The sequence below is a fragment of the Strongylocentrotus purpuratus genome, unplaced genomic scaffold (genome assembly GCF_000002235.5).
Source record: "Strongylocentrotus purpuratus isolate Spur 01 unplaced genomic scaffold, Spur_5.0 spur5_scaffold_6, whole genome shotgun sequence".
In the NCBI taxonomy this organism is placed as follows: domain Eukaryota; kingdom Metazoa; phylum Echinodermata; class Echinoidea; order Camarodonta; family Strongylocentrotidae; genus Strongylocentrotus; species Strongylocentrotus purpuratus.
The window spans coordinates 10,677,708-10,697,096 of NW_022145612.1; the positions used below are offsets into that span (position 1 = coordinate 10,677,708).

At 36.8% G+C, this 19,389-nt stretch overlaps 2 protein-coding genes and 1 non-coding gene across 3 annotated transcripts in view; 1 reads left to right on the forward strand and 2 right to left on the reverse strand.

Annotated features, from left to right (window-relative positions):
* Positions 1–5,732, forward strand: part of LOC579123 (protein timeless homolog) — a 29,457-nt gene extending 23,725 nt beyond the window's left edge. Inside the window, exons 25-32 of the mRNA XM_779257.5 lie at positions 198–385; positions 628–682; positions 1,078–1,230; positions 1,711–1,779; positions 2,062–2,180; positions 2,561–2,946; positions 3,536–4,326; positions 4,940–5,732. Coding sequence (XP_784350.3) covers positions 198–385; positions 628–682; positions 1,078–1,230; positions 1,711–1,779; positions 2,062–2,180; positions 2,561–2,946; positions 3,536–4,326; positions 4,940–5,091 — 1,913 coding nt within the window. The 3' untranslated portion in view covers positions 5,092–5,732. The remainder of the gene's footprint in view (positions 1–197; positions 386–627; positions 683–1,077; positions 1,231–1,710; positions 1,780–2,061; positions 2,181–2,560; positions 2,947–3,535; positions 4,327–4,939) is intronic.
* A 1,120-nt stretch (positions 5,733–6,852) lies between these two features.
* LOC575808 (T-complex protein 1 subunit epsilon) lies at positions 6,853–19,321 on the reverse strand. Its single transcript, XM_774923.5, has 11 exons — positions 19,097–19,321; positions 16,189–16,249; positions 15,541–15,705; positions 14,879–15,077; positions 14,131–14,323; positions 13,146–13,295; positions 12,440–12,559; positions 11,567–11,752; positions 10,756–10,893; positions 9,996–10,176; positions 6,853–8,757 (listed from the first exon to the last, which is right to left on the reverse strand). Exons 1-11 carry the CDS (start codon positions 19,199–19,201, stop codon positions 8,636–8,638), a joined length of 1,620 nt encoding a protein of 539 aa, XP_780016.1. The 5' UTR covers positions 19,202–19,321; the 3' UTR covers positions 6,853–8,635.
* Positions 11,042–11,134, reverse strand: LOC115919567. The gene has a single exon (XR_004061919.1). It is a non-coding gene; the product is annotated as a small nucleolar RNA SNORD88 (small nucleolar RNA).
* Positions 19,322–19,389: the final 68 nt, after the last annotated feature.

Consider the following 19,389-nt stretch of genomic DNA (forward strand, 5'->3'; position numbering starts at 1 on the left):
GAAGCGAAAGAAAACACTGGGCTTAAGACACATTAAAAAGTTTATAACAATGGCTTTTTTTTTATTACTTATTATTAATTGAAGCAAAAAGAATGTGATGTGAACCATTAGAAGAAGAAAAAAAAGGAAATGTTCTTTTTAAGTTTGATTTTTATGCAGTCTTGGGGGCTAATATCGGGACTGATTTTCTCCTGCAGATATTGTTGGTACCATCATAGAGCACATGGCTGAGAAGAGGTCCAAGAACAAGGTCACACAGAAGATCCTAGACATGGGCCTCGTCCAGGACCGTAAAGAACTCTACAAGAAACGCAGGAGGAAGGCTGACGATGGAAACGGGACAACCAGGAGGAGGCGTAGAAGATATCGTCATGGAGACGATGAGGTACAGATTTTAAAGTTCTATTTGGTTCTCATGTAGCATTAACATTTTTGTCCTTGAAATTATTTTTGTTGTAGAGATCCTTCAATAGATCGGTTTCTTTATTCCTTGCAGTGTCGGTACAAGAAGGGATTATTGTCTTACACTGTGAATTAATGTGTATGCAGATCAGAGTGCTTAATTGTTATTTATCTAAATTTTATTTTCTACATCTGTTTTATTTTTATTTTTCATTTATTATTTAGGATGGCTTTGATGATGCAGCTGAAGAAGATGATGTGTATGCTGATGGTTTACAAGGTAAGAACTTCAAATAATTGTGATAGTGATGTCAGTGATAGCTCGAGCATCATCAATAATTTAACATGAAGGAAACTAAAGCAACAAAATTGGAGTAGGTTATTAAAAAGAAGGAAAGGGAAAAAAACGGATAATTGTATTTATACTATAATTTTGATGATATGAAAGATATTTGTTTGAAACAGCATATACTGATTTGTAAGTAATGTCATAAAAAATGGATGATGAGACTAATTTTTTTGAACTGGTGATGAACTTAATTGATGCCAGAAGGGCATTATCTGTGTGTTAAATGTACAGGTATATGAGTAAGTGCCCTACTGGCTCCAAACACACACTATGCCATTTACAAGCTCCTAGAAATATAACTCCTTTTCTATCTTCTCTCCTTTTAGAATTTCCAGATTCCGAGCCAGACTACACGTCCTCTAGTGATGATGGTAGCAACGATGGTGATGAAGAGAATAGTGATGAAGAGGAAGAGGAAGGAGACGATGATGATCAAGAATTGCCACTGGATGATGTCATCGTTAAACTTCAGAGGAAAGGTAGATAAAAGAACAAGGACATCATTTCATATTATCCTTGGTCATATTACTCATATAATTAATAAGTGTAATCTGATGGTGTATCTTGTAATTTCTTTGAAAAAATGTATCTTGTAATTTCTTCGAAAAAACATTAGTCAGCACTTTCTGCCATTAATATTTTTTGAAGATTTTTATTTAGTGCCCTTTCAGCACTTCCAATGTTACAATATGCTATTATGTGACCTTGATATTACGGGTGATTTATTTGTTACACCCCAGTCACACCGATGAAGCCAACACAAGACTGACGATCAACCGACCAAAATATGATATCATGAAAAATGGCCAGTTAGCAGTCAGGTTTGGAGTTGGTTCAGTGGTATGACTGGGGTATGAATAGTACAGTAGATTCTTAGTTTCGCATCTAAACATGATTTCTTGTTTTGATATTTTGATATGAAGCAAAAGCCTGATGGTATCTTTCCCTTTCCTTTCTAGGGTTAGCGGAACAGATTCGATGGATACAGGAAGGTTTGAGGAGGACTGCTGAGGACAGAGAAGAAAGTGGTGAGAATTTAAACGGGATGAAGGATTTTTTTTTTTTTTGAGGGGGAGAGATGACATTGTGTATTCATTTATACTTTTATATTGCCTATCCTGCTTATAGAAACTTGGTAATTATAGTTTGAAAGATTAAATTCATGTCATATTCAAATTTAAAAGTCAAGAGCGAGGAAGAAAAAAAAAAAAAAAAAAAAAAAGTCAGCCAACTTAAATTTTAATTGCAATCGATGTCAGAATTGTCAGCTCACTTTTTTTCTACTTGATACGAAATTTTTTAAATTTCAGGAGATAACCAGGCCATTCCAATCGTCCCATTGTCTGCAGAGAGTGGTGTTGCCATGAGGAACAAGGCTTTCCAGAAGTTCTTGAAGAGAATTGGTCTCTCAGAACCTAGATCACATGAGGTAATGATTTTGATGTTTGATAATGTTTAAATCACAATAATTCAAATGAATAGATGTCCAAAATCAAGTAGGGAAAATTCTTTACATTTTTTGGTTAGTCTTTGCACGCTGGTATCATTGTTCAACTCCCCTTTTCATATTTTATTTTCATTTGAAATTTTGTTATGAATTTTCTACCCTTACAAAGAGAAATAAACGTTTTTTATAATGACATTGATTCAAATGATATTTGATGTCAAAGGAAATTTGACAATCCATTCCTATATTTTTTTACTTGAAATACATAGATTTGTAAATTATATTTCATGTAATTTCAGGAATTTGCTTTCATATCTGCCAAAAAAGTGTAAATCATGTCCGATGTGTTTTTGATATCACAGGAAGTGTACTGGCGCATGCCTGGAGAGCTATCTGCCTCTACACTGCGGGAAATAGCAGACTCCATCGAACCCAAGGAAGGCATTGAAGTAGTACCTACACAACCCAAGAAGAGCGGCAAGAAATCCAAGGCTCGCTACCAGATGCTGAAACAGATGGCGCTCTCCAAACGTAAGGAGAAGGAAGAGAGACAGTCGATCCGCCAGAAACGCAGAGAGGCTAGACAGTCGACAGAAGGACCAGTGAATGAAGAGAGTGTTGCTGATTTATATGATGCAGAGACTGATGTCAGCGGAGAGGAGGAGGAGGAGGATGTTGGTAAACCGTCTGCTGGAGGACAAAGGTCGAGGATCAAGAGGTCGCTGCCCAGCGACTCCAGTGATGACAGGTCAGTTAATTCCCAATTGAGTTCATTTATACCATGAAGGAAAAGTGATTTGATATAGCCACAGAGATATTAAATAAAGCAATAAGATTGGATGTGAACTATTATGATCATTAAATCCTTGTTTCCAGGTTAAAAAGGGCTTTTAACTATGAAATATAGTTTTATACCTCTTAATATGTATCTATCATTTGATTTGGGTGATATTATTATTATCAAAGTATTAGTCATCATCTTTTATTAAAGTCAGCATTTTTCCTCTCATGTGGGGTCACTGACTTTCGCGCCATGTTGGCACTTCCTCCACTACTTCTTGTCTCAAACATCCACTTCATTTAGAGGCAGTAAGGAAAATTAAATTGATTTGAATAACTTTTAAACTTGGTGATGTTTCACTGCAAACTGTCAGCTCTCTCTGGAAATGACCAAGATATTTCTATCATTTACTTTACATTTATGATGTTGCTCAGTGACATAGGAGGCTTACCCCAATCATCACATCTCTTGATTATTTTGTAATGAATTTTGACTTGGTAAATTTTAGTTACATCTTTATCAAATCTTAATATTATGCTTTTACCTTTGAACACAGTGATGATGACAAACTCAGCTCCTTTATGAACAGACACCGAGTAGACTCATTGCCTCAAGAGAAGCCAGCAAAACGTAGCAGACTGGTGTCCAGTGATGATAGTGATGATGAAACAGACATCAAGACTCCCGTACAAAAGAAGAAGAAGGACATCAAGCTGAACAAACAAGCGCGCTTGGTTTCTAGCGACGATGACAGTGATGAGGATAGATTGGAGATTGATGAAGGTGTTTCCACTGCCAAGTCATCTCCAGTCTCCAAGACAACAAAGCGCTCTAGGGTGGTTGCTAGCGATGAAAGTGATGAAGAGAAGGAAGAAGCTGAGGAGGAGGAAGAAGAGGAGGAGGAGGTGGACGACACCCAAAGCGAAATCTTTGATGTGATCGTTAAGCCACCAAAGAAAACTCTGAAGAGGCAGACTCCGTTTGATTTCAGCGATGAGGAAGAAGATGAGGAAAACCAGGCGGAGTCTGAACCTGTTGCCATGGCTGCAAATGAATCTGCATCTCACGACCAGTCTCTCCATCTCGTGCTCTCCTCAGACAGCCCCAGCGATTTGGATGTGACGATGAAAGAGGGTGCAACCACCGAAAACGAGGATCCAGAGGACGTTCCAGAAGATGATCCCATGGAGGACAATGCCAGCAATTTTAAGAAAGATACCACAAACAATGCAACCAATGATAATGCTGAGAACTACCTGGATAACAAACCAATGGAGGAGAGTGATGCAGCCGAAGTGGTTGAGGATAACGAGGAGGAGGGAGAGTGGGAAGAGATATGCGATGATGGTGAGCATGGTGATGTTATGTAATATGAAGAAGGAAGAAAGTTAATGATCTATCAAGATGTTTTGGATATTGGAGTGTCATGTCATGCTAGACATATGTACAAAATCAAAATTCAAAATTCTGAGTTTCTAAACAACTTCCTCTTTCATTTCTGTAGTACCAGGTAGTAATAAAAAAAATTCTTCATGCACAACGTGTCAAGTATTGTATAATAAGACACCAAGTGATATTTTATTCAAGATCATTCTGAAAGTACAGAGTATTCATTATTCTCAATGATCTTGTCACGTTTAAATTACAGGGAGTGTACACGAGTGCTTTAAAAAGATTTGAGCGTGATTTCTGTCTCGAAAAATGTAATTTGACATTTATATGAATCCAGAGGAAGCAACATATACTTCATTGATTGGATTTGCTCATGGTGTAAAGAATGAATAGAAAAGAAAGATTCTGGCTGAAGTGATTTGGTGGTATTCAGATTAAGAAATCCAATTCATATTTGCTTGACTTTTGTTCTATCGTTCATTATGAATATTTGCTTTTTAAATTCTATGTGACCTCACTTTTCTTTTATTAATTTGATTTATCTACCTTCTTCTTTCCGACTTCACAGATAGTGATTTTGACATGACCTCTAGCAACCAACGAGCAACGTCTGCAAGCCCTGCAGTGGAAGCATCTAGCGACAGTGACTCTGATGACGATGTCCCGCTGAGAAAGGTTGCCAAGCGGAACGTCATATCATCCGACAGTGAAGATGAATAGATAGATCAGTGGAAGCATATAGCGACAGCAAGACATATGATGATTTGCCATCAAGAAGGTTCCTAAGTGAAATGCTATCTCTTCAGCCAGTGAGGATGAAGGGTAGATCAGAAAGAAAGACACAGAGCGATAACTTGACCTAAATGTTTTTGCAGAGATATTTATATCTGTTTGTACAGTTGACTGAGAAATATATTATACCGGTAGACTTTTTGTAACTTGAGATGTTCCCCTTGTTCATACGTAGTACATGTACTATCATGTTTCTTGTTATATGTATCATGAGATGTAAAAGTGTATTATTGACTTCCTGTATATAAACTGTATTGTGGAGGGCCGATTCCAAGAGATTTGGAGAAACCAAATCTTCTTCCTAAAGAGAAGGTGGTACAAAAATGACAAACAAATCATTACGAATAATTGTAGTAAAGTGTTGAGCTTTCATTCAATTATCTTTCTGATAGATGTATAGAAAATGTTGGCATAGTGAGAATGTTATGTTTTGTCTGTTCTTCCTAAACTTCATATAAATTGATGGAGAACATCACTTTTATTAGGTGACGTTCTTAAAGATAAAGATCAGTTATGGTCTTGCGATTGCATTGTGAAAGAAACTTGGTGGAATCGATCAGAAAAGGTTGATCACCTAGCATATAAGTATTGGTGTGAACTGCAAGGTTCTGGAATCATCAAAATGATAAGAAATTTGGCCCTGGCTTGGTTAAGTTAAAAGCACTGTACACAAAAAGATGTATATGGGACTACGCCACATGTGCGCGATATCTATCAGGTCCGAATAGATATATCTTACCAAATATATCAATTAGTAGGCCGTTTCTCGGCGAAATTTGTATTATTACGTATTAGTCAAAACATATTCTGTCACATGATTGGTAATAAGAGCTTCCGATTCATTTTTTGAGAGGGGGGCCTTTCCAAAATTGGTCTTTACCTTTAATCCTACATATATTATTTTGAAGAAGAAAAAGTTTTTTTTTCTTTCTTTCAATGTTTTAGTCAAGAGCAGGATGTGCCTGCAAAAAGTTTATCCAGAATAAAAGTGCTCTAGAGTGTTTAATTTATTCATAAGATGCTAATGGTACTGTGTACCTCAGAATGGCAATGGTTTTAGGTCATAGGAGTAGACACCAATGATTAATTGTCCACTTATGTTGAAGTGGCTTGATTTCTTTACGTTACATGACCACTATTCATTTTCTACTAAAATTGCAGATACCATTCACTCTTTTTTTGAACATGTAGTGCAAGGTTAGCTGTATCAAATTTGTATTTCTTTGTTCCTTTTGTTATTGTACATGCTATAGATGGAAAATGTTTTTCCAATTTTGTTTATACTGTATCTAGAAAACTGTTATTGAACACGTTTTATTTAACACTATCTCTTTTCACCCTGATCTTCATGTAGTCTGATAAATCCGACATTGATAAATAGAAAAATACAACCGCCCCCCCCCCCCCCCCAAAAAAAAAAAAAAAAAAAAAAATATATATATATAAAATATTAAAATAATAATAATAATAATCCTATCTATATAATAAGTGTCAGATTTAACAAACTACATCAACTCACATTTCCTTTTTTCTTTTCTTCCTCATTATATGAACCTGGTATTGAAGTCTAAAATGATGTTGCTGTTTAAACAAACACAATGTCATTTAACATATGGACATCCAAAAATACAGTCAGTAAATAAAACGTGTATTCAAACTAAGAAAAAAATAAACATAAAGCTGCTTGTGTTTGTGTGTTTATTTCATGCTCTTTATTAAGTCAATACATATTCAATTCAGTACAAAAAAGAAAAAAATCATACACATTTACACTTTACACACAACTGGCATAGAATATGAACATGTACTGATCAGAATATGAAATACACTTTCCCATTATCACTTAAATTTAGCAATATAAATGAACGCCTTTTTTTTAAACTTGTGTTATAGATGTTGTCTCTGAAAGAGAAGTACTTTTACTGTTGACCTGTTAACTTTCAAATGTATGTGAGTACATTGAAATAATGGGGAAACGTTCACATAATGCCACAAACTACACCACTTCACATCAAATCTACAAGGTCACACTGCTTTATACATTATATTGCAATAATTTTGAAATTGATATCTTTAGTATATTTTGGTTCAACAGGGATAAGAATTATCGGAAGCATGCCTGCTTGTTGACTACTCGTCATCAAGGCTACCTCGTATCTTTTTCTAATGCAAGAAGAGTCTTCAACCCGACCAGAAAAATACTTGCAAATATTACGAATGGTTGGGATTCACCAATGTTTTGTGCAATTAATAATCGGATCACAACTGAAAAAACACTGAATTTATGCAATTCATGAAGATTTCTTTCCATAGAAATAGTTCTCGTTTACAAATCCAGGGAGATAAATGATCCAATGAGTGATAAAGCCCACTGATATTCCCCCAAAATATGTGCATGTTTGCAAAGCTATCACCAGCCATGAGTCTGAAGGTGTGTTCACTCTTAAATACCAACGATTGATACGATTTAATGCCCTTCTGGCTCTAAATAGATTATATGGTTAATAACAGAAGGAATGATCAGCCAGAGATACGCCCTGTACTCTGAATAAGGGTCATAATATGCCCGAAACCATGACATAATCAACAAAACTAATATACAGGCTTGCACATATCTCAAGAGAAATGTTTTCAAATAATTCAGTAACCTTATTATGGACTAGGGGCTGCAAAGCAGACTATCTTTGCTTGAACTGCATACAAATGTTTCTACAAGGAATGAGCATAAGCACCCAGTGTGTATCTCATGACCCAAGCACACCCACTCTCCTCTTATCATGTCAAATCAGCTGAAAGCATACAAGACCCACATGGTCTTCTTTACAATGAACAACAGAGGAAATGCAAATCTTCCTACAACCGCTAAACAAATGCATTACACAGACAGAAGCAATTACAGAAATGTTAGGTCAAACCACCCGTTCACCTCTTCTATTCAGCTTCCCATCAAGAAGTGTTATCACATATCCCCCCATGAGATAATAGATCTCTTGCTTAGACAACTTCAGATCAACTGTGGCATTTCTGTGGTAATTCTGTCATATGTCCAAGTACAGGGCTGGCCACACATCATCGATAACTATAATGATAAAAATCGGTCTTTGTAGAAAAGGTATTGAATAGAAGAAAAATGTTCAATACATGAAATGTTAAGCGAAACCTGCGTTAATAACCGCCTGTATAGAAAGACCACCCTTCTGTAATTTACTGTTTCCCTTGAAGAAGGGAACCTGTTCACAAATACCGACTGCCTATGAAGACCACTTTCTTTGCCTCTCTTGAGTGGTCTTTATATACAGGTTTCTCTGTTCATACCTTTTTCTACATACACCAATTGTTATCATTACTGATGATATGTGAACAGCCCTTAACATACCAAGTGCCTTTCCTTTGGCTGATGCCTTTAACATTTGCTCCCTTTGCATATAAATTATCTACACTACTTGCTATTAAAGCACTTGTGAGGGTGTGCTTAATAACCTCCTGGTGCTCTGATGTCATCTATTTTCAGGATCATCCTGACGAGCTGAGAAGCTAGGTTGATCTGTTGCTTCTTGCCAATCAGAGTCTCAAACACATGCTGCTCCTTCATGTCTGTGTGGAAACAAGAGAGAAATGGAACATGATCACATATTTCTTGGGGTTTTATACACTAAGCAGTAACTAATTACACTTTTTGGAGGAACTCAATAAACGCAATGAAAATACGAAAGCAATATTTTGGCATGGCATGGCTTGCTGGCACCATAAACATCATCTAAAAGAATCCAGGGGAACTTTTCACGTCTTAACTACTAGTTTACCGGCATCCCATTGAAACACATGTTCAATTTAATACATGAATTTCAATGGGTTGTCGGTGACCATGTGCATAGAACGGGTTTGTGATACCCTGCCTAGATGTCAGAGCAGATTTTGCAATAATCTGTTTCAAAGAACGCAGAAAATATGTATTTTATACATCAGGTGCACAAGCAAACAATTGTTACTTACTTCACAACCGTAGAATTTAATCCAAAATTGTAGAAATGTAACCATACTGGCAATAAGCAAGATTTCATTAAAGGTAAAGACCAGTATTGGAAACGCCCCAATTTCAAAAAATGAAATGGAAGCTCTTATTAACAATCACGTGAAAGAATATGTTTTGACTAATACATGATGATAAAAAATTTGCCGGGAAACCACCTACTAATTCATATATTTGGTAAATTTGTTTCTCTCATGGTCTGTGAGAGATATAGGGTAGTCCCATATACATATTTCTGTGTATAGTGCTTGTAACTTCACGAAGAATGGGCCAAATTTCTTATCATTTTGATGATTACAGAACCTTGCAGATGCTAGATGATCAACCTTTTCTGATCAATTCCACAATGTTTCTTTCACTATGCAATCGCATGACCATAACTGGTCTTTACCTTTAAGCTCCAGTCAAGATTACATCTGGAACCCATATTATGCAAGAGATATTGCTAGTCATGCTAGTAAAATTCAGTTGAATAATAAGATCATATATAAAAGCTGTTTAAAAATCAAGAAATCAAATATAAGATTACTTATCCACTTTGCTATATTACATTCCATAAAAATACAACATTGTCACTTCCCTATCAAGGGATTATAATAAATATAGACATCTCAAAAAGCAAGTCAGGAAAGTGAGCTTGTCAGAACCCACAAAGCACGTTTTCGAATCATGAAATTTCATAGCCCAGTGCTAGTCATCATACTTGCTTGAAACACAAACGATTTATTCTAATGTTTTAATCTTCATGTGATAAAGCAGCGGAGTAATCAGCTGAATGCATACGAAAGCCATGTCTCCTTACCATTGGTTCCGTTGCCCATACAGTCAATGCCTAATCTAGAGTTGTTCTCCTTCAGCTGTCTTGACTTGACATCAGCCACTGTGCGGATTGGGTGAAGACCACTGTTTTCTGCAAGGGCCATAGGGATAGACTCAAGGGCTTCAGCAAATGCATGCATGGCATACTGTTCTATGGTCGATACCTAAGGAAGCAATGGGAGTGAACAAAATAAAACATGAGTTTTTATAGTAGTATGGCTATGATCCCAGTGCTATTTGCATAACCACTACGGAAATCATGTGGAAATGGGTTATACAACGAGTTCAGATTAAAATAATTACAAGACCGACCTATATTCTATAGAATTTGTATGTTATTGGAATGGTCAATTTCAAACCAATTTTGAAAATTGATCCAAGGGACAGCTTATAACATTTTAAAACAAAGACCTACTGAAAATGTTTTGATTATATATAAAGGCTGTTAAAAATCCAATACAACATTACTAATCCACTTTACTATATTATATTCCACGCTCCTACATTTCATAAAAACTGAGCCAAAGGATATATCATACAACATTGTCACTTCCCTATCAAATATTGAGGGATTATAAATATAGACATCTCAAAAAGCAAGTCAGGAAAGTGAGCTTGTCAGAACCCACAAAGCACGTTTTCGAATCATGATATTTCATAGCCCAGTGCTAGTCATCATCCTTGCTTGAAACACAAACAATAAACAGTAATCTGTAGGAGTTATCTCCTATAGGTATACTTACCCATTCAGCTTGTTGACTGACTGCAAGTGAGCAAGCAATCTCAGATGCACCTCCACCATATACAATATTGCCACTCTTGACCAGATTCCTAATGACACACAAGGCATCATGAAGACTGCGCTTTGTTTCTTCAACAATCTAAACGGTATAAATATACAAGAAATTATATGTAAAGGCTGTTTAAAAATCAAAAAATAAATACAACATTACTAATTCAATTTGCTATATTACGTTTCATTTCAAGTTGAGCCAAAGGATGTATCATACAACACTGTCATATCTCCAAAAGCAAGTCAGGAAAGTGAGCTTGTCAGGGCCCACAAAGCACGTTTTAGAATCATGAAATTTCATAGCCCAGTGCTAGTCATCATCCTTGCTTGGAACACAGACCATAACAAAATTCAAACTACATCAAAACATGTCAAGTTATGCAGAATATTGAAGCTACAGTTAATCAAGAAAAAAAGGTAGACTGATTGAATTAGGGTCTTTGTTTAGTACTTTTATTTGTAAGCTTTACTACTTCGCATTCTCAAGAAAGATACACGACGTCAAATCAATTTTTCACATACTAAACAAATGCTACTGCAATGCTACTGAAATGTTATTGCCAATGTGAAATGTATAACTGCAACATTTACTGACTTGAAAAGCGAAGTCATCTTGTTTAAATGCTATCTCTCTTGATCCTTTACCTTTCAGTAAAGGACTATGTTACTGGTCTCTAATCCTATCAAGACCTCACAAACAAATTGGAGGTCACTTGACACTCTCTTAATAAGATGAGCTCTAAAAGACAACCATCTCTCACCATCTTGTTGCCTCCTCTAATGAAGATGGTGACTGCTCTTGAATTATGGCAATCCTCGATCACCAGCATCTTATCCCTGGTCGTACCAAAGTCGATCTCTCGGACGATGCCTGCCTTGCCCAGCTTGTCGGCTGTCAGCTCACTAAACCTGGGTACAATGCGTCCACCAGTAGCAATGGCAATCAGCTGCAAGAAAAATTTAATTGAATTATCATAAGACATGCTACAGAATTAGTCATCCATATCAAAAGCATGGCAGGCCTGCCAATTGTCTGGGTAAACACAATACAAAATTACAGGAAATATTTTGACTAGAAATGAAATATATAATAAAATACAAATTAATACAGGAACCTAGGCAGTGTGATAAGTATCACAACATGCAAATTATAAAGCTTCACAAAACATCAACAACTTTCTATATTCCAAGATCCCCCCCCCCCTTGAATTAAACTAGATGAAGGGTATATGTAATTATGGAACCATACCCAGTCTTCTGTTTTAACCTTTTTATTTCTGATCATTTTGCAAGTCAGTTGAGTGAGCTTGTCAGAACCCACAAAGCACGTTTTAGAATCATGAAATTTCATAGCCCAGTGCTAGTCATCATTCTTGCACAAATAAAAATGTATGGAGTTGTATGAACATTAACTACCACAAAAATGCACATGTATGTCTAATCTTTCCACCAAGTCTGCTTGAAACTGCTTCAAATGCCTTAGTAAAGAATTCTTAATTCTGAAAAGTTAATTCAGTTTAACTGATCACCAAAACACTTCTATTATCAAGACAAATCATTTTATTGACCCTAATACGAAATTCTGAGCTCAAGATGAAAACGATGAATCAAAAAGGAAAGAAATTCAACCGTACCTCTATTTCTGGACCTCCGACCCAGCGGACAGCTGGTAGCTCTCTTTGTAGTAGAAGATGATTAGCCTCATCATCAAAGCCCCACTGACAGATAGCAAGATTAGCTCCTGTTGCTTTCACCTATATCACAAAAGTTGGAATATAAATTCATGATGGCAAGTGTAATATCTATGGAGGGCCATACTGAATATCGAAATTGCTGTGACAAAATTGATACAACTAATATATTGAATGAAGTTGATCGCTATTCTGATATTCCATTAATATTTCATAAACTATTTCTTCAGTGCATCCTGACAGCTACCAATCTTTTCAAGTATAGAAGGTTCTAATTTAAAATGTTTTTGGATGGATAAAAATAACTACATGCAAGTCAGGTAAGTGAGCTTGTCAGAACCCACAAAGCACGTTTTAGAATCAAGACTTATCATAGCCCAGTGCTAGTCATCATCCTTGCATCTACCCTAAAAAGATGATCCTAATTATAGATTTTACATCAGCTTTACAATGTTGGCTCTCTCCTACAAAGTGTGAATATCGATCTACTCTACATGTTTGAGGTTTTTCATATAGCGCTTCTCCCTTTCACCTATAAAGTGCTTCAAGTCTTGGCAAACTTTATACATACCATGCTAACTTCATTTCTTTTTTATGTATTCCCCTTCTAATCTGATAAGATACTTTAGCATATAAGTAATTAACATACCTGTTCCACCATCTCTGTGAACTTTTTCTTCTCGTATTCCCTGAGTTTCTTGTAGTCTTCCACCGATTTGATATCAAGTTTATGTGTAGTCTTAGGCTTGGGTGGTTCAAAAGGGCATGTCAGGATAGCTATCTTGGCATCTTTTACTTCCTACAAAAAATAAAATTCAATTTGTTAATATTCAGCTGGGATGGAAATGATTAAGCCACAAGTATGTGGGGGAAGGGTAACTGAAAGGCACCTTTGCATTTTACACTAGACACATTTTTCAAGTGATATTGTGCTGTACTAGCAGCAAAAACAACAAACTTAAAGATCCTCCATAATTCAATACTGAATCTGTCTTGCTGTTCACGATTGAGCCCAGAGAAACTTATTTTAGTATGTCTCACAAATGACATAATCATGATAGATACAGGTTATCTATACATGTAATGAAAATCACATAGTGAGTTACTCTCGCATGGCTTGCTGGCCCCACAGGCCACAGTACAGTCAGGTGGGGAATTCCGATTACCATGCACAAATAACTTTAAAGGTTTGCAACCAGTATTTTAACCACAGACCTCAACTGGACTGAATCTATACCAGCCAGGTGATGACACATGATATTCAAGGAACAAATTTAAAAATCACGTATTTCATAATTCTATTTCAAGTTTTACAAACTCAGAATTTAAGAAATGGGACAAGTTCATGGGAGCAAAAATAAATTGTTATCGTATTCATATCAAGAATTAATCAAGAAAACTTTAGATAAAAGTAACTCACATCAGAAGAGAACTTTCCATAATGACCTAAGCTGCAATAAATCTATCTTTGAAGATATTGTATAATGTAGATAGATCCCCCACCCCCCCCCCCCCAGATAAACACTCTTCTACACACAAAAGAACCAAATTCTCTACTCCAAATCTGAAGTGTTTCTTGGAGAACAAGAATTTAAAAAAATTTCGGACCCTTTATACCAATCCTTCCCTCTCACCTTTGGCATCTGGGGATGACTGAAGTCCTTGTCAACGACCACACCCTTGACCAGCATGGTGTCTTCTAGCTTGCCTCCCACCTTGCTATCGACCTTGATGAGCTCAAAGTCAACATCCCTCCTCTCAAGGTCAGCTACGGCCATGATGGCGTTGACAGCGATCTCGGCCATTTTCCTCTGGAAACGACTGATGCTGTGAAAATGAAGTATTACAAAGATGGGAAGTTTATTACCTGCTATCCTTGCTATCTTTACTGGCAATACATTGTGTAGATAATCAGATAAATATATCAAAGGTGATTAAGCAATGCACTATTTTCTAGAAATATATTAGTAATCAATTTGAACAAAAAGCCAAGTGCTGAGATCGGTCAGCCTTATACATAGCAGCAAACTGAAATGAGAAGCCCATGGCTTTTGTAGAACATGCATTGCTGGAAATGGTTTGTGTTCTACAAATGTTTAGTGGTCTGTGATAACCATTTTCATAATGATCTAAACTTCATCAAATCCAGTTCTGCAAAAATTGGTTATCCTAAATGCAAGTCAGTTGAGTGAGCTTGTCAGAACCCACAAAGCACGTTTTAGAATCATGATATTTCATAGCCCAGTGCTAGTCATCATACTTGCGCCTTCAGAAATGAATCTCAATGACAAAGAACAAATTCTTTTCTTTTCAATTTCTATTGAGATTAATGGGACTTGATCTACACAAAATAAATAGTGAACAAGAATCCATAACAATTACATTTTTGATCCCAGAGTAGTCATGGCTGTCTGGATAAGTGGTTCAAGGTTGTCTGGGCTGACATCATAGGCATCTGCAATCTCATCTAATCTCCTGGTAGCTATCCTGGCAGCCATGTCGTAGCCATCAGCGATACGGATTGGATGGACCCCCCTATCCAGGAGCTGCTCTGCCTTCTCCAGCAAGGCTCCAGCAAGAACTAATCAAAATATGACATTGATTCATATGAGGTCTTAAAAAAAAATATGGCTAACTAAATGGCTAAACTTCTTGAGACTTACATTAGGGATTTTTAGGGACTGTATGCACACATCACTTGTTAACTATTATGAGACACCTGTTAGTGTTTACATGAAGGCTATGACACTGCAATTTGAAGGCAAGTCAGGAAAGTGAGCTTGTCAGAACCCACAAAGCACATTTTCGAATCATGAAATTCATAGCCCAGTGCTTGTCATCATACTTGCTGTAAAAAGATCTAAAAGAAGTGCACTGAGATTAAGAAAAGTGCACTAACATTAGAGAAGAAAGATGCCATATGTACGCGTAACTGTTACTCATCTTCATATTGTGGGATTATTGTCAACTTCTAACTAAAATAACAACAACTTGATATCTCTGTACTACTTTTATCTTCATTTATTGAAAAAGTATATACTTACCAACAACACCGGTTGTGCCATCTCCAATCTCATCATCTTGTGACTTGGCGAGTTGGACCATGAGCTTAGCAATCTGGTGGTCCACGTCCATCTTGTCCAAAATGGTGGCTCCATCGTTAGTTACTGTTACCTCACCATCAGGGCTGAGAAGCATTTTATCCAAGCCTGAATTCACGACAAAACACATTTATTTGTAAAGAATGTTGCACAACTTACAAGTTGCTTTGTAATGGTACAATACATGCTGTTGGTTTCAAATTATTCAAAAGTACTCATTAAGCTAAAGAAGTCTGGATAGTGTAAGGGACCGCCTCTCATAACGAAGTAGTTTCCTGCAGGCTGTACAACAGCATTAACAACACATTTTTTGCTGTGTCAGCTGCCATTTTGTTTTACATGTTAAATCAAAGTTTATTTTCAACGGAGTAGATCATAAAAGTTGAATTCACGAGATCTATGCAACAGGATGAAGCTTCTTCTATTCCATTCCCAACTGGACCATACATAGTAACTGGTAGAGAGCAAGTGTAGACTGCTCAAAAGATATGACAGGAATGTCAAAAGAGCCTCTTCTGATTATTTACCTAATTTCATCACATGCTTATTTAGCTTCACCACTGTCCATAAAAAAGTCATTAAGGGACTTACCATTTGGACCTAATGAAGTTCGTAATGTGTTAGCGACCGTCTTAGCAGCAAGAATATGAGACTGTAAGAAGAAAAATATTGAATGAGCCGTCAACGACCAACTAGAAAAAGGTATAAATTATAATATGCTTGTGAGTCAAATTAAAGATCCTCTATAATTTAATACTGAATCTGTCTTGCTGTTTGAGCCCAGAGAAACTTATTTAGTATGTCTCACAAATGACATCATGATAGATACAGGTAGTCTATACATGTAATAATTATCACGTAGTGAGTTACTCTAGCATGGCTTGCTGGCCCCACAGGCCACAATACAGTCAGGTGGGGAATTCCGATTACCATGCCCGATAAAGGTTTGCAAGTTGTATATTTAAACCACATACCTCAGCTAGTCGGTACAGAGACCCGTTTCACAAAACTTTTTATCAATGACAAATGACAAACAAGGCAAACGCTCTCGACAGTCTCACCTGCATTACGCAATTCGATATGATAAAAAATTGAGGTTGGAACATTATTTAGAGGCATTAGCAGGCCCCTCCCCCCCCCCCCCCCAAAAAAAAAAAATGAAAAATGAAAACCTCTGAATATAATCAGCAATGAGCATTTTGAAGTGAATATTGGCTAAGAATCATCAGAACAATTAATTACTATAATTTGTACCAAGATTGATAACTTTAATGGAATTTGAACAAATAATAAAACTTGATTTATTAATTCTCATGTTAAGTTGTGAAAACATACCGTAATCCAAGTCTACTGACCTAAAATGACCTTTGACCTGGACTTTGTGACCTGGAATTTGCGTCATATGATTTGTGATACTTGATAACCCTTGTGTACAAGTTATGTAATTTGAACACATGCTTTTTAAATTATGCTAAAAATTCAAAATCTTGATGTTGATACCACAACAAAGCCTAAAAAGTTTGCAGACCTTGAATTACATTTTACCTTGACTTTGTCACCTAAAAGACTTATCACATGATTGATGATACTTGATAACCCATATGTTCAAGTTTCATGGAATAGGAAATTAGGAATGTATACTTTCAAAATTATGATAAAAATTCAAAATCGTAACCTTTTGTTAAGTTTCTATGTTGATGCCACAACATAGACTAAGTTTGTTGACCTGAAATTAACCCTAAAAGTCGGGGCTTTGATCGGATCGGAAGATCTGAGCCACACCCTCGCACCTGTGATTGGTATCTATCGGCAAAAATTTTCAGCCTTAAAAAAAAATAAAAAAAAAAAAAAAAAAAAAAACTTTGCATTACACACCAATAGATCTAGAGTAAAGGAGCCCGTAATCGGCCAGCTCCAGTTTTCGGCTGATTGGTTGGATGCAAGGTAAAATCACTCTAAAATACATCGCATAATAGCATAACACATATCCCACACATACTGTACCATACCATGCCAGTGTCACTGAAGAACCACATTTGCAATGGAAAATATATCCTAAAATATCACATTTTAGCGATGTAATCGCCGGTCCCGCTACCCAAATCTGAAAAATCGAGTATCTTACGCGTGTCTGTAAGAAATATGGGTACCATAAAATGAGCTTTATTTCAAGTATTTTTCAGATTTAAAGCCCGATTTTGTGCTAGTCGCAAGCTCAAAAGTATGTCATCGCATGTATTAAATCAATGCAGCCGCACACCGCGACGCACACACGATATCTCTGTCTAATTCAGATTCCAACGTCCGATCACCGCTGTGCCTGTCTTCGGCCAGGCGAGCACCAGGGAGCTCCGGCGTGGGATACCTGCTCCGCCCGCTTGTGCTGTACATCAGCGCGGAAACGCACGGCGCGCGCGAGTGCTTCCTATTGACTTTGTACATGCGGCCGTAAACTGAAACGCTCGGCCGATAACGGGCTCCAAAACAGTGAAAATTGAAATGAATATTGTCATGGCAATTCGTGATTTTTTTCTGGGATTCTTTTTTTGTTTAAATAATAATAATATTTGCTTCATGATTTAAACAAGAAATGATAATAAATAGGATGTAAAGAGTCCTAAAAATAGGATTTTGTCTTAAGTGGCCGAAAACGGGCTCCTTTACTCTACTTAGGGTCTAGGCTATATGCTCAATGATCAACCTTTTCTGATCGATTCCACACCCTTTCTTTCACAATGCAATTGCATGACCAGGACTCAACTTTATCTTCAACTTATAACGTAAACTAATTGTCATTTGTCACCGATGAAAATGATAACTTCGAGCATAAGGATCATTCGCACAAACGCGGACAGATGCATCCACGAAAATAAGGATCGTCCGCATTTTCGCAGACGTTTCATATTGCCGTTCCGGGCGTTGGCGATGCGAAAAACAGATTTTGCAATGATTTTTTTGATGCATCTTACAGAGACTTAAGCTATGAGCAATAAATCCTCAGGAAGATGGACAACCGATAAAATTAGACGGTAAACTGGGGTTATTTTCTTACGTGGAATCCGCTTTTTGCATCGCCAGCGGTTTGGGAAGCCGAAACGTGCCAAGCGCCGATGAAAAAAAACGTCCTAGAAAATGCAGACGATCCTTTTTTTTCAAGACGCAATTTGTCAGCGTTTACGAGGATATCCTCATTTATGCGGACGGTCCTCATCCTCTGACCAGCGCCCCTACTGAAGACAAGGCCAAGCCAAGGGCAGGCCAAGGCATTCATTATTTTGATAAACTACAATTTATTCAGCAACTTTTCAATAGATTTTAATGTAGACCATGCAAAAATATTGGAACTGTGTGACTCCCCACTCTCTGCATAATCAAAAACAATGTTGGGGGGATTTGTTGTAAAACAGCTCTGATTAGGAGAGCAAGACAATTGAAATTTGAGAGATAAATCATGAAATACACACTGATGTAAGTTAGTGGGACTAAATATTAGACCTACCTTCTGGGCTTCGATCCCAGTTAATCTCGACTTAGAGTCTTGATCTCTGATGATGATGAAAGGCCGACCATATTCATCGAAAGCAAGAGATCCCATAGAAGACATTTTTACGTGAAAATTGGAGATCTCATGAGCTGATTTCTAGATGAGGATGGATTTCTATCGCCCTTTTCACGCCTGATTCACGTGAAAGATTCTAGAAGCCTCCAATATAATCTCACTACATTAGCCTCGTTCACTCCAATTTTTGTAAATCGATTAATAATTAAAAAAACATATAATCAAAAACATTT